This window comes from Haliotis asinina, chromosome 12 (genome assembly GCF_037392515.1).
Source record: "Haliotis asinina isolate JCU_RB_2024 chromosome 12, JCU_Hal_asi_v2, whole genome shotgun sequence".
Lineage (NCBI taxonomy): Eukaryota > Metazoa > Mollusca > Gastropoda > Lepetellida > Haliotidae > Haliotis > Haliotis asinina.
The window spans coordinates 23,479,699-23,503,034 of record NC_090291.1 but is presented as its reverse complement, the minus strand read 5'-3'; the positions used below and the strand labels follow the sequence as shown (position 1 = coordinate 23,503,034).

General features: G+C 42.6%; 1 protein-coding gene across 3 annotated transcripts in view; it reads right to left on the bottom strand.

Moving 5' to 3' along the window:
• The window catches only part of LOC137257619 (E3 ubiquitin-protein ligase RNF31-like), a 375,097-nt gene that overhangs the window by 120,951 nt on the left and 230,810 nt on the right, over positions 1-23,336 (bottom strand). For all 3 annotated transcript variants that reach the window (XM_067794941.1, XM_067794942.1, XM_067794943.1), the window contains exons 14-15: positions 15,715-15,945; positions 15,291-15,461 (exon numbers count right to left, since the gene is read on the bottom strand). In XM_067794941.1, the coding sequence (XP_067651042.1) occupies positions 15,291-15,461; positions 15,715-15,945 (402 nt within the window). The remainder of the gene's footprint in view (positions 1-15,290; positions 15,462-15,714; positions 15,946-23,336) is intronic.

Below are 23,336 nucleotides of genomic sequence, written 5' to 3'. Positions count from 1 at the left end.
AGAATTAATCTTGGAGTTGGGTCTTCTGCTTGAGTGATGTCTCATGCTTCCTTGAGAAGTAAACATGCAGCTTCTGACAACTTTGATAGAAGAGTCTACGTACAAACAATCCTTGGATAAGGGGTCTTACTACTAAGAATTTTCAGTATTTGCTCTTAATGCTGTTGATATTGTTGAATGGCAAGTAGTGCTTATCTTGCGAAACTTTGCTTAATGCCTGAGAGCAGCATGGAGCTTTGCGACTGAGTGAAGGTAAGAGGTTGTCTGAAGGTCTGAGGCTGCTGATGCTTGAGAAAGAAAAGGTTTACAAATATGGTTTAACACCCACTGGAGTCCTTATGTAAGAGTCCTCTTTGCAGGAGTAGTATAGGGAATGACAGTTCTGGACCACTTTCAAGAAATGTCTCTACAAAGCCTTATTTACTAAATAAGGCTTTGGTTGGGACCTTAGCTCTTGCTACTATTACCCCTACTACAAAAAAGTTGGCGCCTCTTAACGGACGTTTACCTCGATTGCTGGGCTTTTTCTATGTACTTTTTCTCGTCCTCACTCGCAGACTTACGAGACTTGGACCGAATATCTTGTTTCATTCCGTTATATTTTGTGAGTTCAGAGAGGATTGAACGAAACTCCTCTTCCGAAATCTTACTGTCAGAGAGTGCCGTGGAAATACGCTCACTCACTGTGTTCAGCTTTGCTTCAGCCAGAACCCTGATCTCGTCGTGTTTCAATGCCTTACGATGCAGTCTGCGTGATATCAACTTAAATGCCAACCCTAACGCCCCTGCTATCCCAGCCGTTATTTCAATACCTAGCACTATAGGTGCAGCCACGATGGTAGCTAACACCCCAACACCTGCCGCCCCTAGTCCTATGCTGGTTGCCATAAGGGTAGTGTCAGCCCCGTCCACGATATTGAAAGCTCTATGGTACTTTTTATATAGTGCTTTCCGCGTGTCACGGTCTTGTTCTAGTTGGCGTTTCACATCACATAACTGCCTCAAGCGGAACCCATCTACGGTTTCCAGCGTCTTCGCTACTTCATCTACGCCTGGGTACAGGCCCATCCTATAATATATATTTTGAAAGATATTTTAATTGGGTTTCAGTTAGTACTCTATCAATGAATTTGAAGTCTACAAGTTCTAGACTATTAGTCAGGGTAATAGGTGAGAGGCTAATAGACTTTCCTGTTGTAACAAAAACCCCCCTGAGGCTTATTAAGCGGTTTATAGGACCCGTGGTATCCTGTTGTATAACAATATGACAATGTTTATATATATGTTGTTGGTCATACGAGTGTATTGACACCCCGGGTAAAATTTGGTGTACTCTTGAGATGTTTTCATTTTCTACAGGTAAAAAGAAGACTTCTATGATGAGCGTGAAAGGGGAGAATATACTATAAGTATTATAGCTAAATGTTAATTTATTTTTTGGTCCAGACTTTAACATATTATTTTTTTCGGTATTTATCTTGAGTACTAATTCCCTCTCCGGAATGAAATCCCCGGGCCAGATACCGTTGTTCCTAATCTTAGAGACCAACGTATTGTTTAATGTGATATAAGGTGAGGTGAGTGTTAAGTTGATCAACCATTTGGGCTCTTTAAAATCTGATAACGACACCCGTCTGTACACGTTGTCTTTGAAGTGCAGGATATATAAGGTGTCTTCCTCACCAAGCTGATCGAATCCCTCCGTATCTCCTAGGTCGTTAAGCGTGGTGTTGGGTCGATGACTGGTCATTATTATACTATTACGATATAATTTCCAACTGGTTTTTTGATAATAATTCAGGGGTGAACTTCATACCCATGAAGTGTATGTTGGCAGGCAGGAAGATATTGGTTAGTGATATCTTGTTTTCCACAATCACGTTGACCCCCTGCAGACTGGTGTTGGAGTCGGAACCCACCCACACGTAAACGTTGCAAACTTGATACTGGTGTCGTTTCACCCACCCGAGTTTGATCCCCTTCACTATCTCGACATCATTCCCGGATGGTTCCCCTAGGTAGACTTTGATGATCAGTGTTGAGTTTGCCGGTAGATCCTCTAGTATAGTGACCACGCCTTCGAATTCAGAAACCAACTGCAATTTCACGTTTTGTATGGTCAGTTTACTCGATAGCATGTGGGCTGCCATAGTGTCGAGTGGGCTGACGACTATGCTACGTCTCTGAGTTGGGACGTAAGCCACGAGCAGGGTTCCATTGTTCACGACTTTGTTTAGGTGGTTGTCTTTGTTATCCGTGAACACGTAGGGAGAGACGAGTCTAATATTGAGAAACCAGTCGTCGTTATCGGGTAACAACACCCACTTGTCATCTTCGGTGAAGACGAGCATATATGGTTTGTTTCGGACGACGGTAGTGCTCTCAACATCGTCTAAGTCGAACAGTTTACCCCCGAATGATGGGTATATTATCCAGTTATTATCACCGGTGTTGACAAGGGCGTACTTAGTGTTGACTTTTGCTCTTGTGGTACCTATCATATCACTTAGGGCTCCACCGGAGGGGATTTCAACGCGTTTGTAAATGTTGTTTTTCAGTTGATGTACCATCTACTCCGGGAGTGTCGAAACCGCGCGTGTCTCCGAGGTCGGAGATCCCGATATTGACGCATTTTTTCACTCCGGGTCCTTGTGCGCTGGTCATTTTATATGAAGCGTTAAGCTGAGGTATCCTATATTTACAGGATTATGATTTATATCTAACACCGATATTGTCAGCTCAGGTATGTTGCCCTGGGTTAATCTCTTATACTGCCGTGGTGAAAACGACTCGGTTCTACCGTCGTTGAATTTCTCAGTTTTCACCGGCACTGCTCTCAGTATAGTGGAAGGGTGACCTCCTTGAATGTTGTACGTTGTGCTCACCTGACCGAGATGAATGTACAGCTCTCGGTACGGTACTAGATCGGGTAACTTCGTGCCTGTGACGGTTGTTGTTGGTTTTATCTCGTCAGGAGACATACCGAGTATCCTCGCTAATGGTCGGCCGAGCCTCAATGAGGTTCTTCCGTTGTTGATTAACACCACTGTACCGTTTGAGTCGTTCATCTTGAGTTCGGCTCCAAGGGGTTTGAAGACCTCATCGTTTAGAGAGCACACGCTGTAGTAGCCGTCAGTTATCTGGCTGCGAGTTCCACTGACGAACAGCTTATTGTTGCTGACGTTGATGTTAGTCCATTGCGGTAGGTAGGTGATATCGCAGAGTGCGACTTCGAGTTGGCCTGACGTGTTATCGATCGCGTGCGTCAGCTGAACAGCCTCACCGCTCGTTATTCCTGGAAGTGTTATGTACATATTATAATATATGAATTATATATTATAATATGGATTTAGCACACTTGAAAATCGTGGTGAATGAAGATGGCACGGGGTTTAAAACAACCTTTATTAATATCTTTGAAAACTATATCGTGTCCGTTAATAACGCGCAGGCGGTGGTAAACTGGAATCAAAACCCAATGCAGTTTTGGCAGAACCAACTCAACTTTGCTGTGTGGTGTGCGATGACAGGGTCGGGTGTGACACCAGACTACGGTATAGACGAACTGAGTAAGGCGGTTATTTTGTTTCATATTTATTATCAAACGAGACGAATATTGAAGGAAATAAAGGCTCCTCTTCCCCAAGATATAGGGTGGAAAATGACGAATAACGGCTATGATAGACGCGCTTATGAACGTATTTGTGGGGAGTTTGAGATTCCAACGAATAAAGACTTTCGCCTTCCTGGTGTGAACCATGGTCTCGGTATAGTTCTCGTGTACTTCTACAGGTCCGGAACATATCAGGCCGGTTCTAAAGATGGTTCATACAACCCACACCGTCATACATTTACAGGCCCCACAACGAATGAACAGATCCATGTCAGCTGTATAAAGCAAACCAATCCTGATGCAGCCACAGCCTGGACTAAAATGATCTCAAAAACATCGAAAGAATTCACTCGTGCTGGTACAATACGCTTGAACGACTCGATTCGAACGTACGTGTGGGCGCTGTTGGGTGCGCAGTCTATGACGCGTTCCAACATCCTTGGTAAGGGAACTGCTTACGACGCTCAGAAACAGTTCGTTTCCAACGTTGAGGATGCTATCAATTCTCCAGTTGATCTCCCGCGGGCCATCGAACGCTACCAAAACGTGTTAGAATACGCCAGATCGAAAGTCAATTACGTGTTCGGCGTGGGGTTGTACATGGCTCCGAGTGATATGCAACTGAGAGTAAAAAAAGTGGTGGGTTATAACAACAAAATAGTCATAGCCACGAAGGATCAAAAGTTGGGTATCAACCCCGATATTAACACCGCCTATATCCCACACATCCCACCACGTGAAACGGGTATAGTGGCGCCACCCCCGGAGTCTAAAGTTCAAACACAGGAGGTGGCCCCTCATGTGCAGACCTCCTATCAGCAGCATATTGATAGTAAAACTGCCCTGGTGGTTGGTGGGGTAGCTTTGGGACTTATTTGGTTAAAGATTTTTTAGCTGCTACGTACACCAGACCCGCCACGGCGACGATGGCTGCCCACAGGTTTTGACTGAGCCACATGGCAGTTTTAGACAGAGCGCTCAACAACCACGAGACGATGCTACCCAGGATGCCGGGAAGGGCTTCGGCGGCTTTACCAGCCAGTTTAGCTAGGCCTTCCCCGAGTTTTTTTATCCAGTCTTTAACACCACCGCCTGTGGGAGTGGGAGTTCCCCCGCCGGCAGGTGTGGGGGTTCCCCCTGTCAGTGACACCACCAGGGTTGATATGATGAAACCAAATGCAGTCAGAATGCTGGCGATGGTGATCCCTTGCTCCCGGAACAATATCCTAATCCTGTCTGCTAACGTGGTGTCTCGGTAGAGGACTTGATTGATGGTTTCCCGCACACGGTTGACCTGGGATCGAAGCTTTTCTTTGTAGCCGGACGCTGTCTCCAACCAGACCTGCCTTTCATCTTCCAAATTACGTATTTGTTCCTCGATGGTGGCTTTCATAGACTCGTCCTCAGTTTCACCGAGTTTTTCCTTTTCACGGGCGATGTGGTCGTCTATCTCACTCACTTTGGCCGTGCTTTTCCAGAGCTGACCACGAATGGTTTGCATCAACAGGTCCAACCCCTTCAGTTCCCGAAAGGTAATTTCGAGGCCCGGGAAGGGCTTATTCTCGTAGTCGGCCAACACCTTTTCAATATCATAAGTCATGTTTTGAACCGATGTGGCGTCCCTGATGACTTCCACATCTTGACTGACCTTCGGGGGAATCTTCTTCGGTCGCGCGCCACCGTACTCTGTGAAACCTAGTTCCTTGCGGACAAAGTTAATCTTATGGTCTTTTTTCAGTGTTGATAAAGCAAGCGGTTCTCTCGTTGTTTGATGAAAGAGATCGATCTCCGGGTGATCCTTCAAAAACAGCTTACCCTCGTCATCAACGGTAAACTTGGTATAGTCCTTTACCAACGGCTTGATTTTGTCTCTTTCTTCAACTGCGTTATAATAAGAGTCAACGGCGTCCTTCAAGAGTTTGGTCCTTGGTGAGATCTCCTGCTCGACAGCCGGCTGTAGGCTGAATGAGGTCTCCTGGTCATCATTGAATGCCTGGGCACTATCGTCCCACATCTCCCTCATAGGTATGTCTTCATCCATTATTTAGTATTAAAAATATATTTCATATATATATAACAATGTACGGCAGAAAATTAGATCCTTTCAGAAGATTGAGAGAGCCATTAGGAGCCAGAGCCGTGCGTCAGTCGGTGACCATCACCAACAATCCCAGCAAGATAGACCAGAATCAAACTCTGCTGGTTAGATTTCCAAACCTTGGTGAGAATGACCTCATTGTACCAGGCACTGTTTGACTGGCGTTCAATATCACGTTGACCTCCGACAACGATAAACGCGAGCTAGTGCGGAACGTGGGTCGAGCCATCATCAAGAAAACGACCGTCAAGATCAGCGGTAACGAGGTGCTGAGCATCGACGACAGCGACGTGTTTCACTGCTACAGGGATCTCTGGAAAAGCGAGAGAGAACGAGTCAATGATGTGTACCAGGGCATCAGCAAATCAACCCGGGCGCGCATAGGGTATGTCTTCACGCAAGACCAGCAAGACAAGCTATCGGACGGTGAAAAGGCCATCGCTCGAGCATACGGGAATCGATTCTGCGTGCCGCTCGACTTCGAGTTGCTCACGGGACACGCGCCGTTTTACCAGGCCGCGCTGGGTGATAGGCTCGAATACGAGCTCACGTTTAACGACTATAACAAAGTAGTGCGTACGCCGAACGGTGATGAGGCCAGTTATGCCATAGACAACATCTCTCTGGAGTTCGACATGGTCACTAGCCCGGAGCTAGCCAGGCAGGTTCGAAGCCAGTACTCTGGGAAGATGGCCATCCTGTACGATCGCGTACTGAGGCATAGATCAGTCGTGCGAGATAAGAGCGACACTGTGTGGAATATCAACCTGAACGTGCCGGCGCGATCGATGAAAGGTATCCTGGTCGTCCCCGTGGAGGATTACGATCCATTCCGGAGGGACAGCGAGAAGTTTTTCAACCCCGAGATTGAAAAGGTGGAAGTGACCATCGAGGGCGTGCCCAACCAGCTGTTCAGTCATGGCATGAGACCACACCAGCAGTGGGATGAGATAAAAAAGCTACCAGTGGGGGATTATATAACAAAGGACCTGGACCTCGGCTCCGTGCAGATCGGTGAATACCTGACCACCAAGTACGCCCTATGGTTGGACATGCGATCCACGGATGATGATAAACTGCATGGTAGCGGGCGTCGTATAGATAACGGCAGCGAAGGGATAACCATCCAGATTACTAAGAAGGCTCAAACCGCTGGTAAGTTGAAATTATATCTGTACGTTATTATGGACGCGCAACTTAATATAGACAATGGGAGATTCGTGCAAGCCATCTACTAGTGGAGGAGACCCCCGGGGGTACCCACAACTACCCACTGACCCACACTGCGCCATAGTGTGCGGGCAGACTGGCTGTGGGAAGACCGTTTTCGTGTTGGATATGTTGGAGGGTTACTACAAGGATGTGTTCGATAACATCGTTATCATGTGCCCTACTCTGAGCATGAATAAAACGTACGCGCGACCTTGGGTGATGACGGACCCGGACGTACACAAAATCGACCCTGGAACACGTCTGCAGGACTGGTTGAAAGCTCTTCACGAGAAATTTAAAGGGGAACCGACGCTGTTCATACTGGACGACTGCAGCGCTAATCGCGAGATAACAAAAAAGAGAGACATGCTATCGTACCTGGCCTTCTCCGGCCGGCATGCAAATCACAGCGTCTGGGTGCTAACGCAGAAGTTCAATTCGGTGTTGAAAGACCTCAGGGAGCAGACGCGATGGGTGGCCTTATTTCACTGTAAGGACAGGGATTCGTTCGAGGAGTGTTTGAGAGAGAACGATGTGATGAGCAAATTAGAACGGGAACGGGTGAAGAAACAGCTCGCTGAAACTAAACACGCTAAGCTCGTGCTCAAGACCGACCAACCAGTAGCATATATAGTATGCTAAAGCTAAGCAAAGCTAAGCAAAGCTAAGCAAAAGCTAAGCAAAGCTAAGCTAAAGCTAAGCATATAGCTATGATATTTGAAGTGTTTGTCGTGTGCAACTTAACCTTCATTTCTCTGTGTTTTGCCTGCATCGGGTATTATATAGTTAAAACTAAATCTTACTTGTTTTATTATAAGATGGAGTGTGAGGAATTGCTCGAACAGTTGGTACCTGGGGGTACGGCAGGCCCCACTGGGGGTGTGGGGGATTCCCCCAAGCGAGAGAAACTGGTGGCGTTGGCTGTTGGCGGCAAAGCCAAACATTACTTTGGAGACTACACTCCGGATAAAATTCACAAAATGTCAGCCGAAGAAATCGATAAGCTGTACGCTAGATACGAGTCCCGGCTCGGAGCAGAAATGACAAAGACAATAGGATCGGCTATGACCCAGATATACACCGGTATTGTGTCATACTTCCTTCCCATTCCACCAGAGCGCCGACTTTACCTGTGGGAGGACCTAGATAAAGACCCTTTTATCGAACACGCCGTGAGCTCTATCAGCTGCGAGCTGTACCACAAATATGGTATGTTGTTGGCTCCAGTGACGGCGGCGATTATCACAGCAAAGCATTGTCAATTTGAGAGAAAGAATAATAATAATAGTATAGATGGATGCTGCACAGGAAACCCCAGTGGACACAGTGATGGAGGAGACCCCACCCCCAACAGTGAGTCCCGAGGTGACGGTGGAGACCCCTTCAGTGGGGGTACCCCCAACAGTAACCAGGCAGAAGAATCCTTAGAGAGTAGCTGCCGGTAAAAAACGGTGGTGTAACCAACATAAAGTAACCAACCCAACCCGACTGTTGTTGGCTGTAGGCGTAACTGCTGCCTTGGCTATCTCGTGGTTATACGTGGGGGTACCCTCCCACAGTGATCCACCACCCAACAGTGAGCCCCCCACCCACACGGTAGACCCGCATATCATGTTATAATTTTAATATTTTATATCATATACATAATGTCTGAGGGGAAAACGTTCGTCAACGACGCATACCACGCCACAGTGGTCGCCAGTCTAGCCGTAGGGTACGCTCGGTTGACTAAAATGGTGCTTAAACAACCAACTATCAAGCTAGATTTCAACCTGCAAGATATGGGTATGCTCATAATGAACCTTGGTATGGCGATGGCCACAAAAGACATCCTAGTAAAACAAGGAATAATACCTGATAATATAATGAAATAAATATAGGATGGCCACGATAGCTATGATGGTCGGTGGGGCGTTAGTGAATGCCCTGGCATTTTCCGGGAGTAATTTCCTCTTCTCGAAACTACGAGATGATCACGCGGCTGAAATACAGGAAGAAAGGAAGCGGCACGATCTCGCTACTGAGAAATTACAAAGAGCACAGGCCGAGTACGCTAAAAAACGTCTCCAGAGGATCGATTTTATTAACGAACAACTCCAGCGTGAAAACCATGCCGTTCAAACATTCAACGATGTCGATGAAGCAATGAAAGAATACTACCTACTAACTGGTAAACAATTGGAACCGCTCAATAAACCCACACTCGCTCAGTACTACACACCATCCAAGGGACAAATGAATCGTGAACTGGGCTTCATAGTGTTGGGTATAGCAGCTACTGCGTTGGTTGCGAAGCAATTAAATTAAAATACCTATATAAGTAAACATGAGACCCGCTCCATACCGATGCGAATACATACTTATGGGGAAGACCGAGGCCTGTGGTAGGAAATGCAGGAATCAGGGGTTCTGTTGTTTCCATATGGGAAGTCCTAACTACACGTGTTCTGTGTGTGGTATCGGGGTTAAAGGGCACTACTGTCTATGTAAAGCTCACGGAGCGAACGTAGTCAGACATCAACTCATCTACGAGAATAAAAAAGGCTACATAAAAGAACGTAGGCGACTGCTCAAGATAGACTCCAATTACAGTGCGTGAAAGGGTTACCTCCCTTTACTGTGAACCAATTAGACATTGGTTCTCTTAGGTGTAAACACTATGGCTACTGTACGCGAGCTGAAGCGGGTCGCAAAACAGAGAGGTGTGATCGGGTATTCTCGAATGCGGAAGTCAGCATTGTTGAGATTACTAGGTTTAGAAGCCCCTCCTACGGTAACACAATTAAAAGCTCAAGCAAAACAGCTTGGATACACGGGTTATTCAAACCTGGGGAGAGCCGGGTTAACCGCATTGTTATCACATGCCCCCGTAGCAAAACCTCCCACTGTAAAACAACTGAAAGCCGAGGCACACGATTTGGGTTTAGGCGGGTATTCCCGTATGAGAAAACCACAGCTTGTAGAATTATTACGACAGAATAGAGCTATTGACCTAAAGTTCGTGCGCACTGAGCGCGCTGTAGGCAACTATTTGAGAGGTTGGCGCATGCACGTTGATAGAAACATAGACATTACAGATATCAAGCCTCTGATAGCTGATAAGGTCAACCAGGAACTAAATAACCTAGGAAGTATCAAGTTTCAGATCACAGTGAAAATGTCCCTCGATAAGCAGGTTGTGAGTACCACTGTATATGTTCAGCCTTACTTCCGAGGTCAACAACAGGTCGTCACACATACAGAGACCATTGACACATCAATCGATACCAGTTTTCAGCAGATACGAGAATACCTAGAACGCTACACACACTTGGGGTCCGGGTGGGCTGTAGATAAAATCGATAATGTCTATCTAGACATAGCTAACTACGTGCCGTTCAGAGGCGGGTCATACCTAGCCTTGCCTCCCTACTATAGGAACAAACATGCCATAGTAAACGTTAAGAATAGAGGAAACGATTGCCTGAGGTTAGCTATCAGGTCAGCCTTATTTCCAGCCGGCACTCATTCAGATAGGCTTTCTAGCTATCCCCAAGACGATGGGCTCAACTGGGATGGTATAGATGAACCCACCCCCATATCCCAGATCACTAAAGTAGAAAAACAGAATAATCTGGCTATAAATGTCTTTGGGCACGAAGGTAACAAAACAATAGTACACAGGGTCAGCCCGGTGAAGGATCGCCAAGTTATCAATATATTCATGATCCAACGAGGTGAAAAGTATCACTACACGTGGATAAAACATCTCAGCCGGTTGTTGCACGACCAGTCGAAACACGATGGGGAAAAACACTTTTGTGTACGATGCCTACACGGTTTCAGTCGAGCTGATTTATTAGAATCCCACCGGGATGATTGTCAAGGTGTGGGGCAGACGGCCATACGAGTCGACATGCCTAAGGAAGATAACAAAATCCTAAAATTCAGTAACCACAAGAACCAAATGTCTGTGCCTTATATAATATACGCCGACTTCGAAGCCTTAGTTGTGGGTGGGGATTCCCCCACACCCCCTAGTGGTGAGAGCTTCACCTATAAGACACAAGAGCATAAAGCCTGTTCGTTTGGATACATTGTCGTCCGTTGTGACGGGGAAACGAAAGCTCCGGTAGTGTATAGGGGTCCTGACGCGGCTGAAAGGTTTCTAAAGTGTTTGCAGGAGGAAGAAAAAATTATTAGGAATGCATTGAATAGAATCGCCCCCATGCGTATGACCCAAGACGACAAGCTAGCTCACGCTAGTAGCACTAACTGTCACGTGTGTGACTCACCACTTAACGGTGATTCGGTGAGAGATCACTGCCACATAACTGGTAAGTATAGAGGCGCCGCTCACAGCGCGTGCAACCTCAAGCTTAAAATCAACCCTAAGACAATAAACATCCCCGTTGTCTTTCACAACTTGAGAGGGTACGACTCACACTTGATCATGCAGGCCATCGCGAAAATCGATGGTAATATAACGTGCATCCCCAACAACATGGAGAGATACATCTCCTTCAGCTTAAACGGACTTAGGTTCATTGACTCGTTTCAGTTCCTCCTGTCGTCACTCGACAGTCTGGTCAAGGCCAACAATACCTTCCCTATCACCGATCGATACACAGACGCCGAGACTAGACCCCTGCTTATGAGGAAGGGTGTGTACCCCTATGAGTACATGGATAGTTGGGTCAAGTTCACCGAGACCAGACTACCCCCTATTGACTGCTTTTATAGCAAGCTGAATGAGGCGTCCGTCTCACGAGATGATTACTCGCACGCGACTAACGTATGGAATAAACTGGGTTGTAAGAACCTGGGTGATTATCACGACCTGTACTTGAGGACAGATGTACTGCTGTTAGCCGACGTGTTTGAAACGTTTAGGCGGACGTGTTTCAAGCAGTATAAACTCGACCCCGCATGGTATTACACCAGCCCAGGTCTCTCGTGGGACGCCTTTCTTAAAAAGACCGGAGTTAATTTGGAATTGCTCACAGATTACGACATGCACCTATTCATTGAGAAAGGCTTGCAAGGTGGGATTTCCATGGCATCCAAACGATACGCGAAAGCAAATAATCAATACGTGAAAGGTTACGATCCTAACAAACCAACCAATCACATTCTCTACCTCGACGCAAACAACCTGTACGTCTGGGCCATGAGCCAGTATCTACCTACAGGGGGATTCGAATGGGTACCCCACGTTGATGTTATGGGGGTTCCACCAGATTCGAACAAAGGGTATATCCTCGAGGTTGACTTAGAGTATACCAAGGAATTACACACATCACACAACAGCTACCCCCTGGCTCCCGAACGTATGAGGGTTAACCCAGACTGGATGTCTGAGTACCAACATAACTTGTCAGGTGGTCGTGTGACAGACGTTGAAAAACTCGTGCCTAACTTAATGAATAAGACCAAGTACATCGTTCACTATCGCAACCTACAGCTGTACCTGTCGTTGGGTATGAGGCTGACCAAAATACACAGGGTGCTCATGTTCGACCAGAGCCCATGGATGGAGCCCTACATCAGAATGAACACAGACCTACGAAAAAAAGCCACCAGTGATTTTGAGAAAAATCTCTACAAGCTCATGAACAACTCGGTGTTTGGTAAGACTATGGAGAACCTGAGGAAACGCGTGACCGTGAAGCTGGTTCGGTCGAGTGAGGAAGACAAGCTCAGGAGATTGATAGCCAGTCCGGCATTCAACCGTAGTAAGATATTCACAGACAACCTGGTTGCCCTACACATGAAGAAAAGCCACATAAAATTCAACCGGCCTGTTTACGTGGGGATGAGCATCCTCGATTTATCCAAACACCTGATGTACGACTTTTACTACAACGAGCTCAAGAAACAGTACGGCGACAGGTGTGAAGTGCTGTACACTGACACGGATTCCCTGCTGTTAGAAATTCGAACCGAGGACGTGTACGAGGACATGAAAAAACACCTCGATTTATACGACACCAGCGACTACCCTAAGACCCATGCCATACACAGTACGGTAAATAGAAAGGTCCTAGGTAAGATGAAGGACGAGTGTGCTGGCACGCCCATAGCCGAGTACATAGGTTTGAGACCTAAGATGTACTCCATACTGAAAGCCGATAATAGTGAGATCCGGAAGGCTAAGGGGGTTAAGAAGTATGTGGTGAAACAACACATCAAACACGCCAGATTCAAGGAAGCCCTGTTCAAGACCCGTACCTTTAGACATAAAATGAACACACTTAGAAGTGATGGACATAAGATATACGGACTGACTATAAACAAGACGTCCCTGTCGCCTATGGACACGAAACGTTGGATAGCTATTGATGGGATAAACACATACGCGTATGGACATGAAAAAATTTGAGGCTATTTACTACAGCCCGCGTGGGTACTGGAAAGGAGCTAGCGCAGTAGATAAGCTAGCTAAAATAGCGCGAGTACCCCCGGAGGAAGCCAAAGCGTGGCTTGAAAAACAAGCCCTGTGGCAGATCTATTTGCCGGCACCACGCTACGTACCTAGAAGGAGGTTCGGTATTAACATACCTAATAGCGTTCACCAGGCAGACCTACTGTTCCTACCCCACGACAAGAGGTACAAGTATGCCTTAACCGTAGTGGACGTAGCCAGTCGTTACAAGGAAGCCGAACCCTTGACCACGAAAGATTCGGCCCAGGTAGCCAGAGGATTCGAACGCATATACAAACGCAGCCCGCTGACGTGGCCAACAGAGCTGCAAGTTGACCCCGGACGGGAGTTCATGGATGTGCCGTGTCACAACTGCTAGCCAAACACGATACAAAGGTCAGGCGTGGCACGGCTGGAGACCATCGCAGCCAAGCCATAGTTGAGAGATTTAATAGGACTTTGGCTGAGCGCTTGTTCGGCTATCAGTATGCTAGGGAGATGGCCACCCCTGGAAAACGATCGACTGAATGGGTCACGAGGTTACCCAAGGTGGTGTCGGCAATCAACCATGAAGTCACCCGTCTCACCGGTAAGAAACCGGCAGACGCTATCAAACTAAAATCAATAGTTGCAGAGTCGGCCGCTCCATTGCGTGGGAAGGAGAAACAGATACCAGATAGGACCCTAGTGAGGTATCTATACCAGCCGGGGGAACATGAGGGTGATAGCCGTAAGCGGGCCACCGATCCTATATGGTCAGTCAAAACTTACAACATAGATAAAGTGGATATGAAAGCCGACGAACCTAACTTGTACTACTTGAGGGATGGGCCGGGTAGGGGGTTTGTAAGAGAAGAATTATTGATCGTACCGTACGGCACAGTGTTACCTCCAACACACGTTAAGTAGTAGGGGTAATAGTAGCAAGAGCTAAGGTCCCAACCAAAGCCTTATTTAGTAAATAAGGCTTTGTAGAGACATTTCTTGAAAGTGGTCCAGAACTGTCATTCCCTATACTACTGCAGGTCTCAAAATCTTGTTCTAATGTTGAAGGGATCTAATGTTGAAATAAAGCCTCTTCAGTTACAAACTTCTGTGGAGTTTATGGATGGGATGTGTCCCGAAAAGATAAGTCTTGAGGGATGTCTATTTCTTTATCTGGATTGCAGCTTCTTAGTCATGTCCTTTCCTTGGCCATTTTTCATGACCAGGGGATATTTAAAAACTGATGGTGATAGGGTTGACATTCCTCACAGCTTGAGACAAAGCCATAAGTAGTTTCAACACACTCCCACACTCCATGAAAGGATCTTCAGTGAACATAACTTAGTTGAGCACAATTCTAAGTGTATGTGGATGAGTAAGATACACATGTATATATTTGGAGACACTAAGTATATCCATCATTACAAGAGCAAAAGAAAGCCACCACCACATTTACAGAGAATGCATGAGTACATGTGTGCAAGTGAACCACAGGAAAAATTGTTATGCTTTTGTTTGCATAAAGATGATTAGAAAGAAAGACAACACATTACCTTATAATACCAATAACATTTTCATTCAAACTATGCGTTTGGATTCAGAAACAGCTTCAGGAAAAAGGCAATCAAGAGTTAGGGTGTTGTATTCTAAGAGCTATTAAAAATATACCCGCAAAACATTCAGATAAACGATTAATAACTTCAGAAACACTTTTGATTGTGGCTACATACATGATTAAATCATACCCCCTGGATGTCCAAGCCATACATTGTTTCAAATAGGGCAGTAAGAGCTAAATTCAGAAAAAGACACAGCATCGCTGTGTACATTGGTAAGAAACATTTTCAGGAAACTATTTAGCATTTAAAAAGAATATATTCATATCACAACATTATTACCAACATACAATGGTTATCCAAAACAAGCAGAGAACATTTGATCTTGGTCATAAGAACAGCAGGGCCCTGATGATGACATACCATGAGCCCAAGAAGATTAAGGTAGTCGGACACATTTTCATCATTGAAGTCAGGCAGACTGCAAACTGGACAGGTCCAGTTTCGAACATGCTTTTCTTTGATAGAGATCTCAAAGTGCTTACGGAGACATTCACGACACATCTGACACTGACAGATGTTCAGGTTCATCATCTGCAATGAAACACGAGACTGACAATCTAAACATTTGAGATCATTATCTGCAATAGGTCATTAGTAGTACTGTGAATAACAATCAAATAGACAGCAAGGTTTATTAAAAACAGAAGCAGCCCTTTCAAAATCCTAGTCATTAATGACTTGGTCTTGGCAAACAAAGCAGAAAATATGTAATATTGACCTACATGTGCTGATACAGTCATACAGTTACTTTTTAGTTAAATTTAAGTCTACATAAATTGATTACCTTGCTCATTGGAAACTTTGACATACAGATGACACATTCTCTTTGAAGGTAAATAATGGAACTGCGTCTGTCCTGGCAATTGCGCACTGCTTCCACCACATCCTCCAAGGTGTATTCATAATCACTTTCTTGCTTCAGTTTATCTAGGTCATTATCAAGGATTTTGACAACGATTTCTGCTCTTCCCCAACTCTGAAGCCTGGCTTCAACCAACACTGTTCGTATTCTTCTCTGTAAATAGAGACTTAATGTAAAAAAAAACGCAAAAAGTGCTCTTCTTTGAGAAGTATATAGTGTTAAAGTAAGGTATAGATATATGGATAGACAACATTTACGTACATTTATGATTGACATTTTTGTGTGGATTCTAACAACATTTTCACATCACTTGCATGAATCTACACCAAAATGTCAAAGTACATGAAGAAGTTGATCATCCATGTATCTTGTTCTTATTTACAAATCAAAGTACTTGGTTCCATATACATTTCCTCAAAGGTACTAATCTATTCTTGTGAAAAGTTCTTGTCAGAATTCTCTTTAAAGGGGCACTGATGCGGAGCGAATAATGTTTCTCGCCAACGGTCTAATTACGGAACCAAACTGCAAATTGGTCAGCGCCCGCTCCTTCGACCGTGACGGACAAAGGAACTGGGCTCCTGTCCATATTAGCAGAATTTCTTCACCCAAAAGAGTCAGGAGGCCGGATGCCCATCAAATGCCATTATTTAAAAATATCCATGGTATTCCTTGTCTGATCGTAACAAAATATCCCAGCAGTGTATTTTTTTTCGGATGCTTGGATGGTATAGTTACTCAATTTGATCCTATTTATGTGTTTTTAACCTCGATATTTAATCATGTTACATGAAAATATGATGTCTACAGGCACGTAGCAAGCCATTTGTTTCAGTACGGAAGATTGCAAAGCTTTATATTTAGGTAGTTTTGAGTGTTGGTTCAGCTGTGATAGCAAATATCATACGTAAATTTTGGTAGCTATGGTAGCTACAATGGTTTATTATTTATGATAATAGAAACACACAGTTGATTTATTTGAATTCGTAAACAATAAACGATGACTTTGCCTTTGGTAGAGAAATTTGAAAATTTTCTTACGTAAAAAAAACCCCTTATTTCACCTATTTACCCAAGTACATAGCTAATGCCTGTATATATTACTTATGTAACGAAATTTCGTTGGTATCCTCAAAACAGTTTCGGCCCATAAGTGTTTTCAGGCTGCATGCGACACAGAGATTACATCTTCCTTGCTGTAACTTGCGTTTGATGGTGTAAACCTACACGTGTTATTTGGCATCATTCTCTGGATGGTCAATTAATGAATTTATAACAGGTATAATTAGTAGTAACACCACTCAGGTTACTCAACAAAGGTTCCCATTTGGCATTTCTCCTGTCTGGAGTAAGTAATCAACATTATAAATTAAGGTCTGTAATGGCAAATGCATTGTATGTTATGTAATATGTGCATGTAAGTGATGCAAGAGGGTTTATCAGCTGAGTTACAAAAACAAACATCGACCAAAGGATTAACCGATAACACACTGATTGATTAATTACTTTTGTCAAAAGGTAGTGTGTGTAGATGACTACACCCTGTCGTAAAGTGCGACTGTAAAAACAACATCCTCCCTTCAAAGAATTAACCACCCTTGCGTTGATTGATTTATTGCTCATTATTGGTTAACTAAATTACTTAGAATAGCGGACATCATACAATTAGTTGCCAGGTGTGCTATCTTGGGTGACCAGTGAGAGGTCTATCAGGTTTTCACCAACGAAAGACGTGAAATTAGACAGTTGTGTAAGACACGCGACACAGAGCAGGATTATTTACCAGCTGCAGATGAATGGAATATGATTTCTTTTACGTGGATATTGATACATTCCTGAACAAGGTAGTAGCCTGACATTGTTGCTATAAAATTAGTCTGTTTTACATTCATTATTTGCATTTTGTTTTAATTTATTTGTTGTAGCATTCAGCAGAATCGATATGACAGAAAACACACACTAGATCGCGTATGTGTGTGAAATAGGATCTTCATTGGCAATCTATACAATGTATAAATGTTGCTGTTATGTTAGAAATTTACTATGAGTATAAGCAGACCGTGTGTTTTTTTTATTAATTTTCAGAATCATACAAATATGACAATAAACTAATTAGGGTTATGAGACAAAATATAGAGACGTACATTGGCTTCGGTATTTTCCCGTCCTAATAGTTTTTTTTACCATTTCTACCACTGGCAGATGATTAATCTTCAAAGTGTTTCATTTGTTTTCACAACATATTTGTAATGAAGTAAAAATGACTTCACCTCAGTTGATCTGTCTATAATTAAACTATCAGTTGCACATACGGACTGCGCAGCAGAGGTCACGAACCAGTGACGAATTCTGGGATATCATCCGGGTACTCACTGGAGAAAAACAATAACAAAAGTTTACACCAGTCCACGGAAATTGCTCCGCATCAGTGCCCCTTTAATGTGCAGTAATTTGTATGTTGTAAACAGGACTCTTATATGTGTTAGACAACACTCAGCATCAAAGGTTATGTAATACTTACAACTCACCTTGGAACTATTTCAGTGGTATTATTATCACTGTTATCAATTACCAGTTTGCAATAATGATAACAAGCAGTTGTTACTAATGTGACATAATCTCCTGCCGGAAATGATCAAATCAATCTTAAAAAGTAATGAAAATAAGAGTCATAGTTTAAGATGAAGATAAATGTCAACAAAACATGAACAGTCAACTTCTCTTGATATCTTGCTCAGTAGCTGTTCAAACACACAAACATTTTCAAGACTCACTTTAACCTTGACTTGAATGTCATGGTGTATGAAATATGCAAAAATAGTAATAGAGAAATTCAGGAGAAGAAAAAAAATTCTATGAAGGAAACCCTGAGAACAGTTCTTGAGATATCTTGCTGACAAGCTTAACATGCTGAAATCTTCAAAGTGTCACTGTGACCTAGAAAATTACAAAAAGATCACCAAACTAAGGATAACCATAGAACCTTTCACATACTGTGATGAACCTAGGTACTGACTAAGTATGAAAAGAATCTAGTCAACGTTTCTAAAGATATCCCAGTTTGTATGTATGGAGATATAGACAGATGGAACCTACACAGGGATGGAACCTTAAACAATATCTCCTACTTCGCAATAAATGCAAGGTGGGGTATAATAATGATAACAAGAACACATGGTTATCAATAAGCCCTGCCTGACATTCATGTCCTGTGAACACATACCAAATTTGTTTTCCCTATCTATAAACATTTTTGAGAAACTCTGTCCCCATCATCTTGATTAGATAGACAGATTGATGGATGGAGGACAAACGTGTATACCCTTCCACTTATTGTGTCACATAACACTATATTGCCTGTAAAAATGTGTAAACCTATGATTATTCCTCAGCAGATGTCAATGGTATGAATGAAAGTATCAAAGGGATAAACTCAAACACGCATTTTTCTTTGCAGAATAATGATAACATTATGGAAAATCTCACAACCTTGATATTGTATAACGTGAATGAATATATCCCAAATAAAACTATAACAGTTAGAACTAAAGATCCGGCATGGATGAATAACGAAATCCGATCATTAATAAGGAAACATACATGTATACATAAGATTGCAAAAAAACGAAACCGTCCTAATGATTGGTTTAAGTTCAGAATGCTCCATAACAAAATAGTTTCAAGTGTTAGAAATGCAAAATGTGCCTATGATGCTAAAGTTGACGAAACTATAAATAACGCTGATAATCATAGTACTAAAATAAACGCATTTATCCCTTATTCATGACACATAATATACATTGCTGCTTTAAAAAAAACAAATAGACAAAATTATTTGTACAATAAAGCGTACAATCGCAATTCAAAAGTGCAATATTTTGTACTTGGGCCTACTTCCCCCGAAACGAAGCCCTCGGGAGACCGAACCCAGTCATAGCGGGTGGATATGAGCCATATTTTGTGAAATAAGCAAAGCCTTTGACTGAGTTTGGCACCGGATCATTATTCATAAACTTCATGCTTACGGTATGAGGGGTACTCTCTTAGAATGGTTCGAAAGTTATCTAGATAGCAGAATGCAGAGAGTGGTAATAAATGGTTACAGTTCAGATATTAAAACAGTGGAAGCTAGTGTTCCCCAAGGTTCCGTTTTAGGTCTACTTCTGTTTATCATCTATATTAATGACATTGTTGATGGTATAGATAACAACATTCACCTCTTTGCAGATGATATATGGATATATACGATAATAGATGACCAAGTCACAGCAGTCGCAACTTTAAACAGAGATTTGGCAAAAATTTCAGATTGGGCTAAAAAGTGGCAAGTTAGTTTTAATCCTAGTAAGACTGAGAGTATAACATTCACTCGAAAAACGCAAAATTATGTCAGCCCCAACTTATTAATGAATGGCGAAGTTATTAAAGAAGTTGACGATAAGCATCTAGGTATTACACTTCAAAGCGATTGTTCTTGGAAAGTTCATATAGGCAACATGATAAAGAAAATTAGTCCAACGATCAGTTGTCTGAGAAGTTTGAAAACTCTAAACACCTTCTATATCCTTTATCTTACCACTTTTTGACTACTGCAATCATGTATGATTGAACAGGCAAACTTACTGGAGAACTTGCATTTAGACGCTTTAAGATCCATATGCGGCGCGGTTCGTGGCACAAGTCATGATAAACTATACAGGAAACCAATTATAGTACACTGAAAGAAAGTTGACACCACTCTAAGCTCATAATGTTTTATAAAATGTATTATTGTCTGACTCTAGATTATTTGAACAACCTTGTAGCAGGAAGAGTATGTGAACAAAGCAACTATAATCTTAGGAATAGCACTTTTATCCAAACTATTAAGTGTAGAACACAAAGATATTCACAGTCATTTTTACCAAAAGAGATTATGTCGTGGAGTTCACTGCCTGATGGATTTGTTAATGCTGTTTCCCTCAGTCAATTTAAAACAATGATAAAAACAACAGAAACTCATAACTACTCTGATCTGAATTTGAACAAGATTTTGTCAAATCATCCAAAGTCGCCTCAAGCTCGGCTGTAGTGATCTAAACGCGGACAGATATAAGTGGCGAATACGAATCTAAGGTCAGCTATGTATCTTTATACTCAAGGATATGATGTTAAAACAACTTTATACGGCAATGGTGCATTGAATAACATAATAAACAGTGATATTCTCAACTCATTACACCACTTCATTTCAAAAAGTAACCGTTTTCAATGATTATGATCTATGCATATACAGTATGGTTCAAAATTATTGAGAATAGCTAAAGCATTTCATATTATTAAACGAGAACAAATCAGATAAAATTGAATGTATTGTGAAAGTGAACTGACCTTTTCATGTTGTGTAGGTAACAATTTAATATTTTATCAAGTCTCCTTGAGCTTCACGGCACAGTCTAAGACGGGTAGGCATACTTCCTATCAGAGAGGTTAGTGTCTCGTGAGTTATGCTGTCCCAGTATCGGACCACTTCTCTCTTCATGTCTTTAATTTTTGTCAACCCCTTTTGATTCACACATTCCTTCATCATCCCCCAAATGTTCTCAATGGGATTTAAGTCAGGACTATACGCAGGAAATGGTAATGCAGTCACATTTTTCTCCTGAAACCACTGCTTGGCATGTTTTGCGGTGTGTTTAGGATCATTATCTTGCTGCAAAATCCAGTCATTTCCATAAAACACATGTGCACTTGGAAGGAGAAAATTATCTAATATGTTAGTGTAGCGTTGACTTGTCAGATTTCCCTCAAACACACACAGCGGGGTCGTTCCTAATAAGGATATCCCTCCCCATACATGAAACTTTGGGCTGTATTTAGGTCGTCGATACAACGGTGCTGACGCAGACTTTGTCCATATTTTCACATTATTGGGATATACCCATATTGAGCTTTCATCAGTAAAAATCACATTTTCCCAGTCAAAGTTTTCATGTGCCAAACACCACTCAACACGCCTGTCTTTATGTTCTTGTTTCATGAGAGGAGAAGGAATTCCAGTCTTTTTCTCCCATCCAAGATCAATCAAATTTCTTCTAACTGTAGATTTTGATACAACTGTTGATCCCCTTTCTATCATTTCATACCTGATGTTGGAGATGCTTGCCCTTTGCTTTTTAGACGCTAAAATTCCCAGCCGGAGGCGATCTGAGAAGTCCAATTTTCTGGGTCTCCCTGCTCCTTTCTGGTGCCCAAAATCCTTTCCCTCTTTAAAATTCTTCCTAATCCTATACACAGTAGAAAGAGGAGTTCCTGTTCTCTCTGCCAATGTATTTACATCATCAATTCCTTGCTTACACAACTCAAAAATCAACCTTCTTTTATCCTCAGCAGACATTGTTGACAGTGCTGAGGAAAATAACGTCTGCTACAAATTCAGGGGAGGTAACTCTAATTGTACTATACTCAGTAGGCCAAGATGAGTTACCTCCCTTTTACCATTACTTAGTGTTAAGTATCAGTGAATCAGTTGAGGTGTTAGGATAGCCCAAAGTAAGAAGAAAAATTCTCAATAATTATGAACCAGACTATATATTGAATGTAAGAGAAGCTAGATGTAACATGATCTTCTGCAGCAACTGACTTGGTTACTAGGCATAACCAACACCTAGCAACAGTTGTATGTTATTTGGTCTTTATATTAATCTTTGTCGTCTACTACTTCAACTACATGTCCACCTATTGGAACACATTAATGTACTTGAGCGGCGTTAATATAAGCTTCTTGGCTTGTTCGCCTAACCAGATTTCATCACATTTTGAAATAAAAATATGTTTAAACCAAATGTGTAAACATCTGATACAGCACAAGGTCAGGATGGTAATCAAAACAGTATTGGAAACTTCTCCTGTGTCCAAACACCTTTCATTGCTTTAATCCCTTATTGGACACAGGCAATGTTACTCCTTGGTACAGCAAAGGTTGTACAATACTCCTTTCCAAGAAAGGAGACATGACTGATAAAAAACACTGACATACGAAATGTCTGAATACACAATACAAATAATTCACAGGGTACTTGACAAAACCATGTCTGATTCTACTCCTCTTCCTATGATATAATATATGGGGAGCAAACGGGAGTGTGAAGTTATGTTTAAGTGATAAGGAAACTTTTTGTACAAAAAATAATTTTGGCAAAAACATAACACAGCTAGCTACTCTGTCCATCATGAATAGATTCTGAGATCTCTTAAAAGCAATAACCTCACTGAGTGACTATTTCATTTACCCAAGACCTTTAATGACTTATTGGTCAACTCAACTTGAGATGTACTCACTAGAGCAGATGTAGACTTCAAAATTTATTTCAATCAGAAATATTTCAGGAGTCATTTGGTCCTTCCTGTTTTTATGTGTATTTAAATCCTTTAAGCTATCAGCTAAATAGAAGAAAATGAAAATAAAAAATAAATAAAAAGAGAAGGCTCCTGGTCTCGGACAACCACAAATCTCCAACACTGCTTACTTATCTCCTTTACATAGAAATATCAAAGGAGATGCC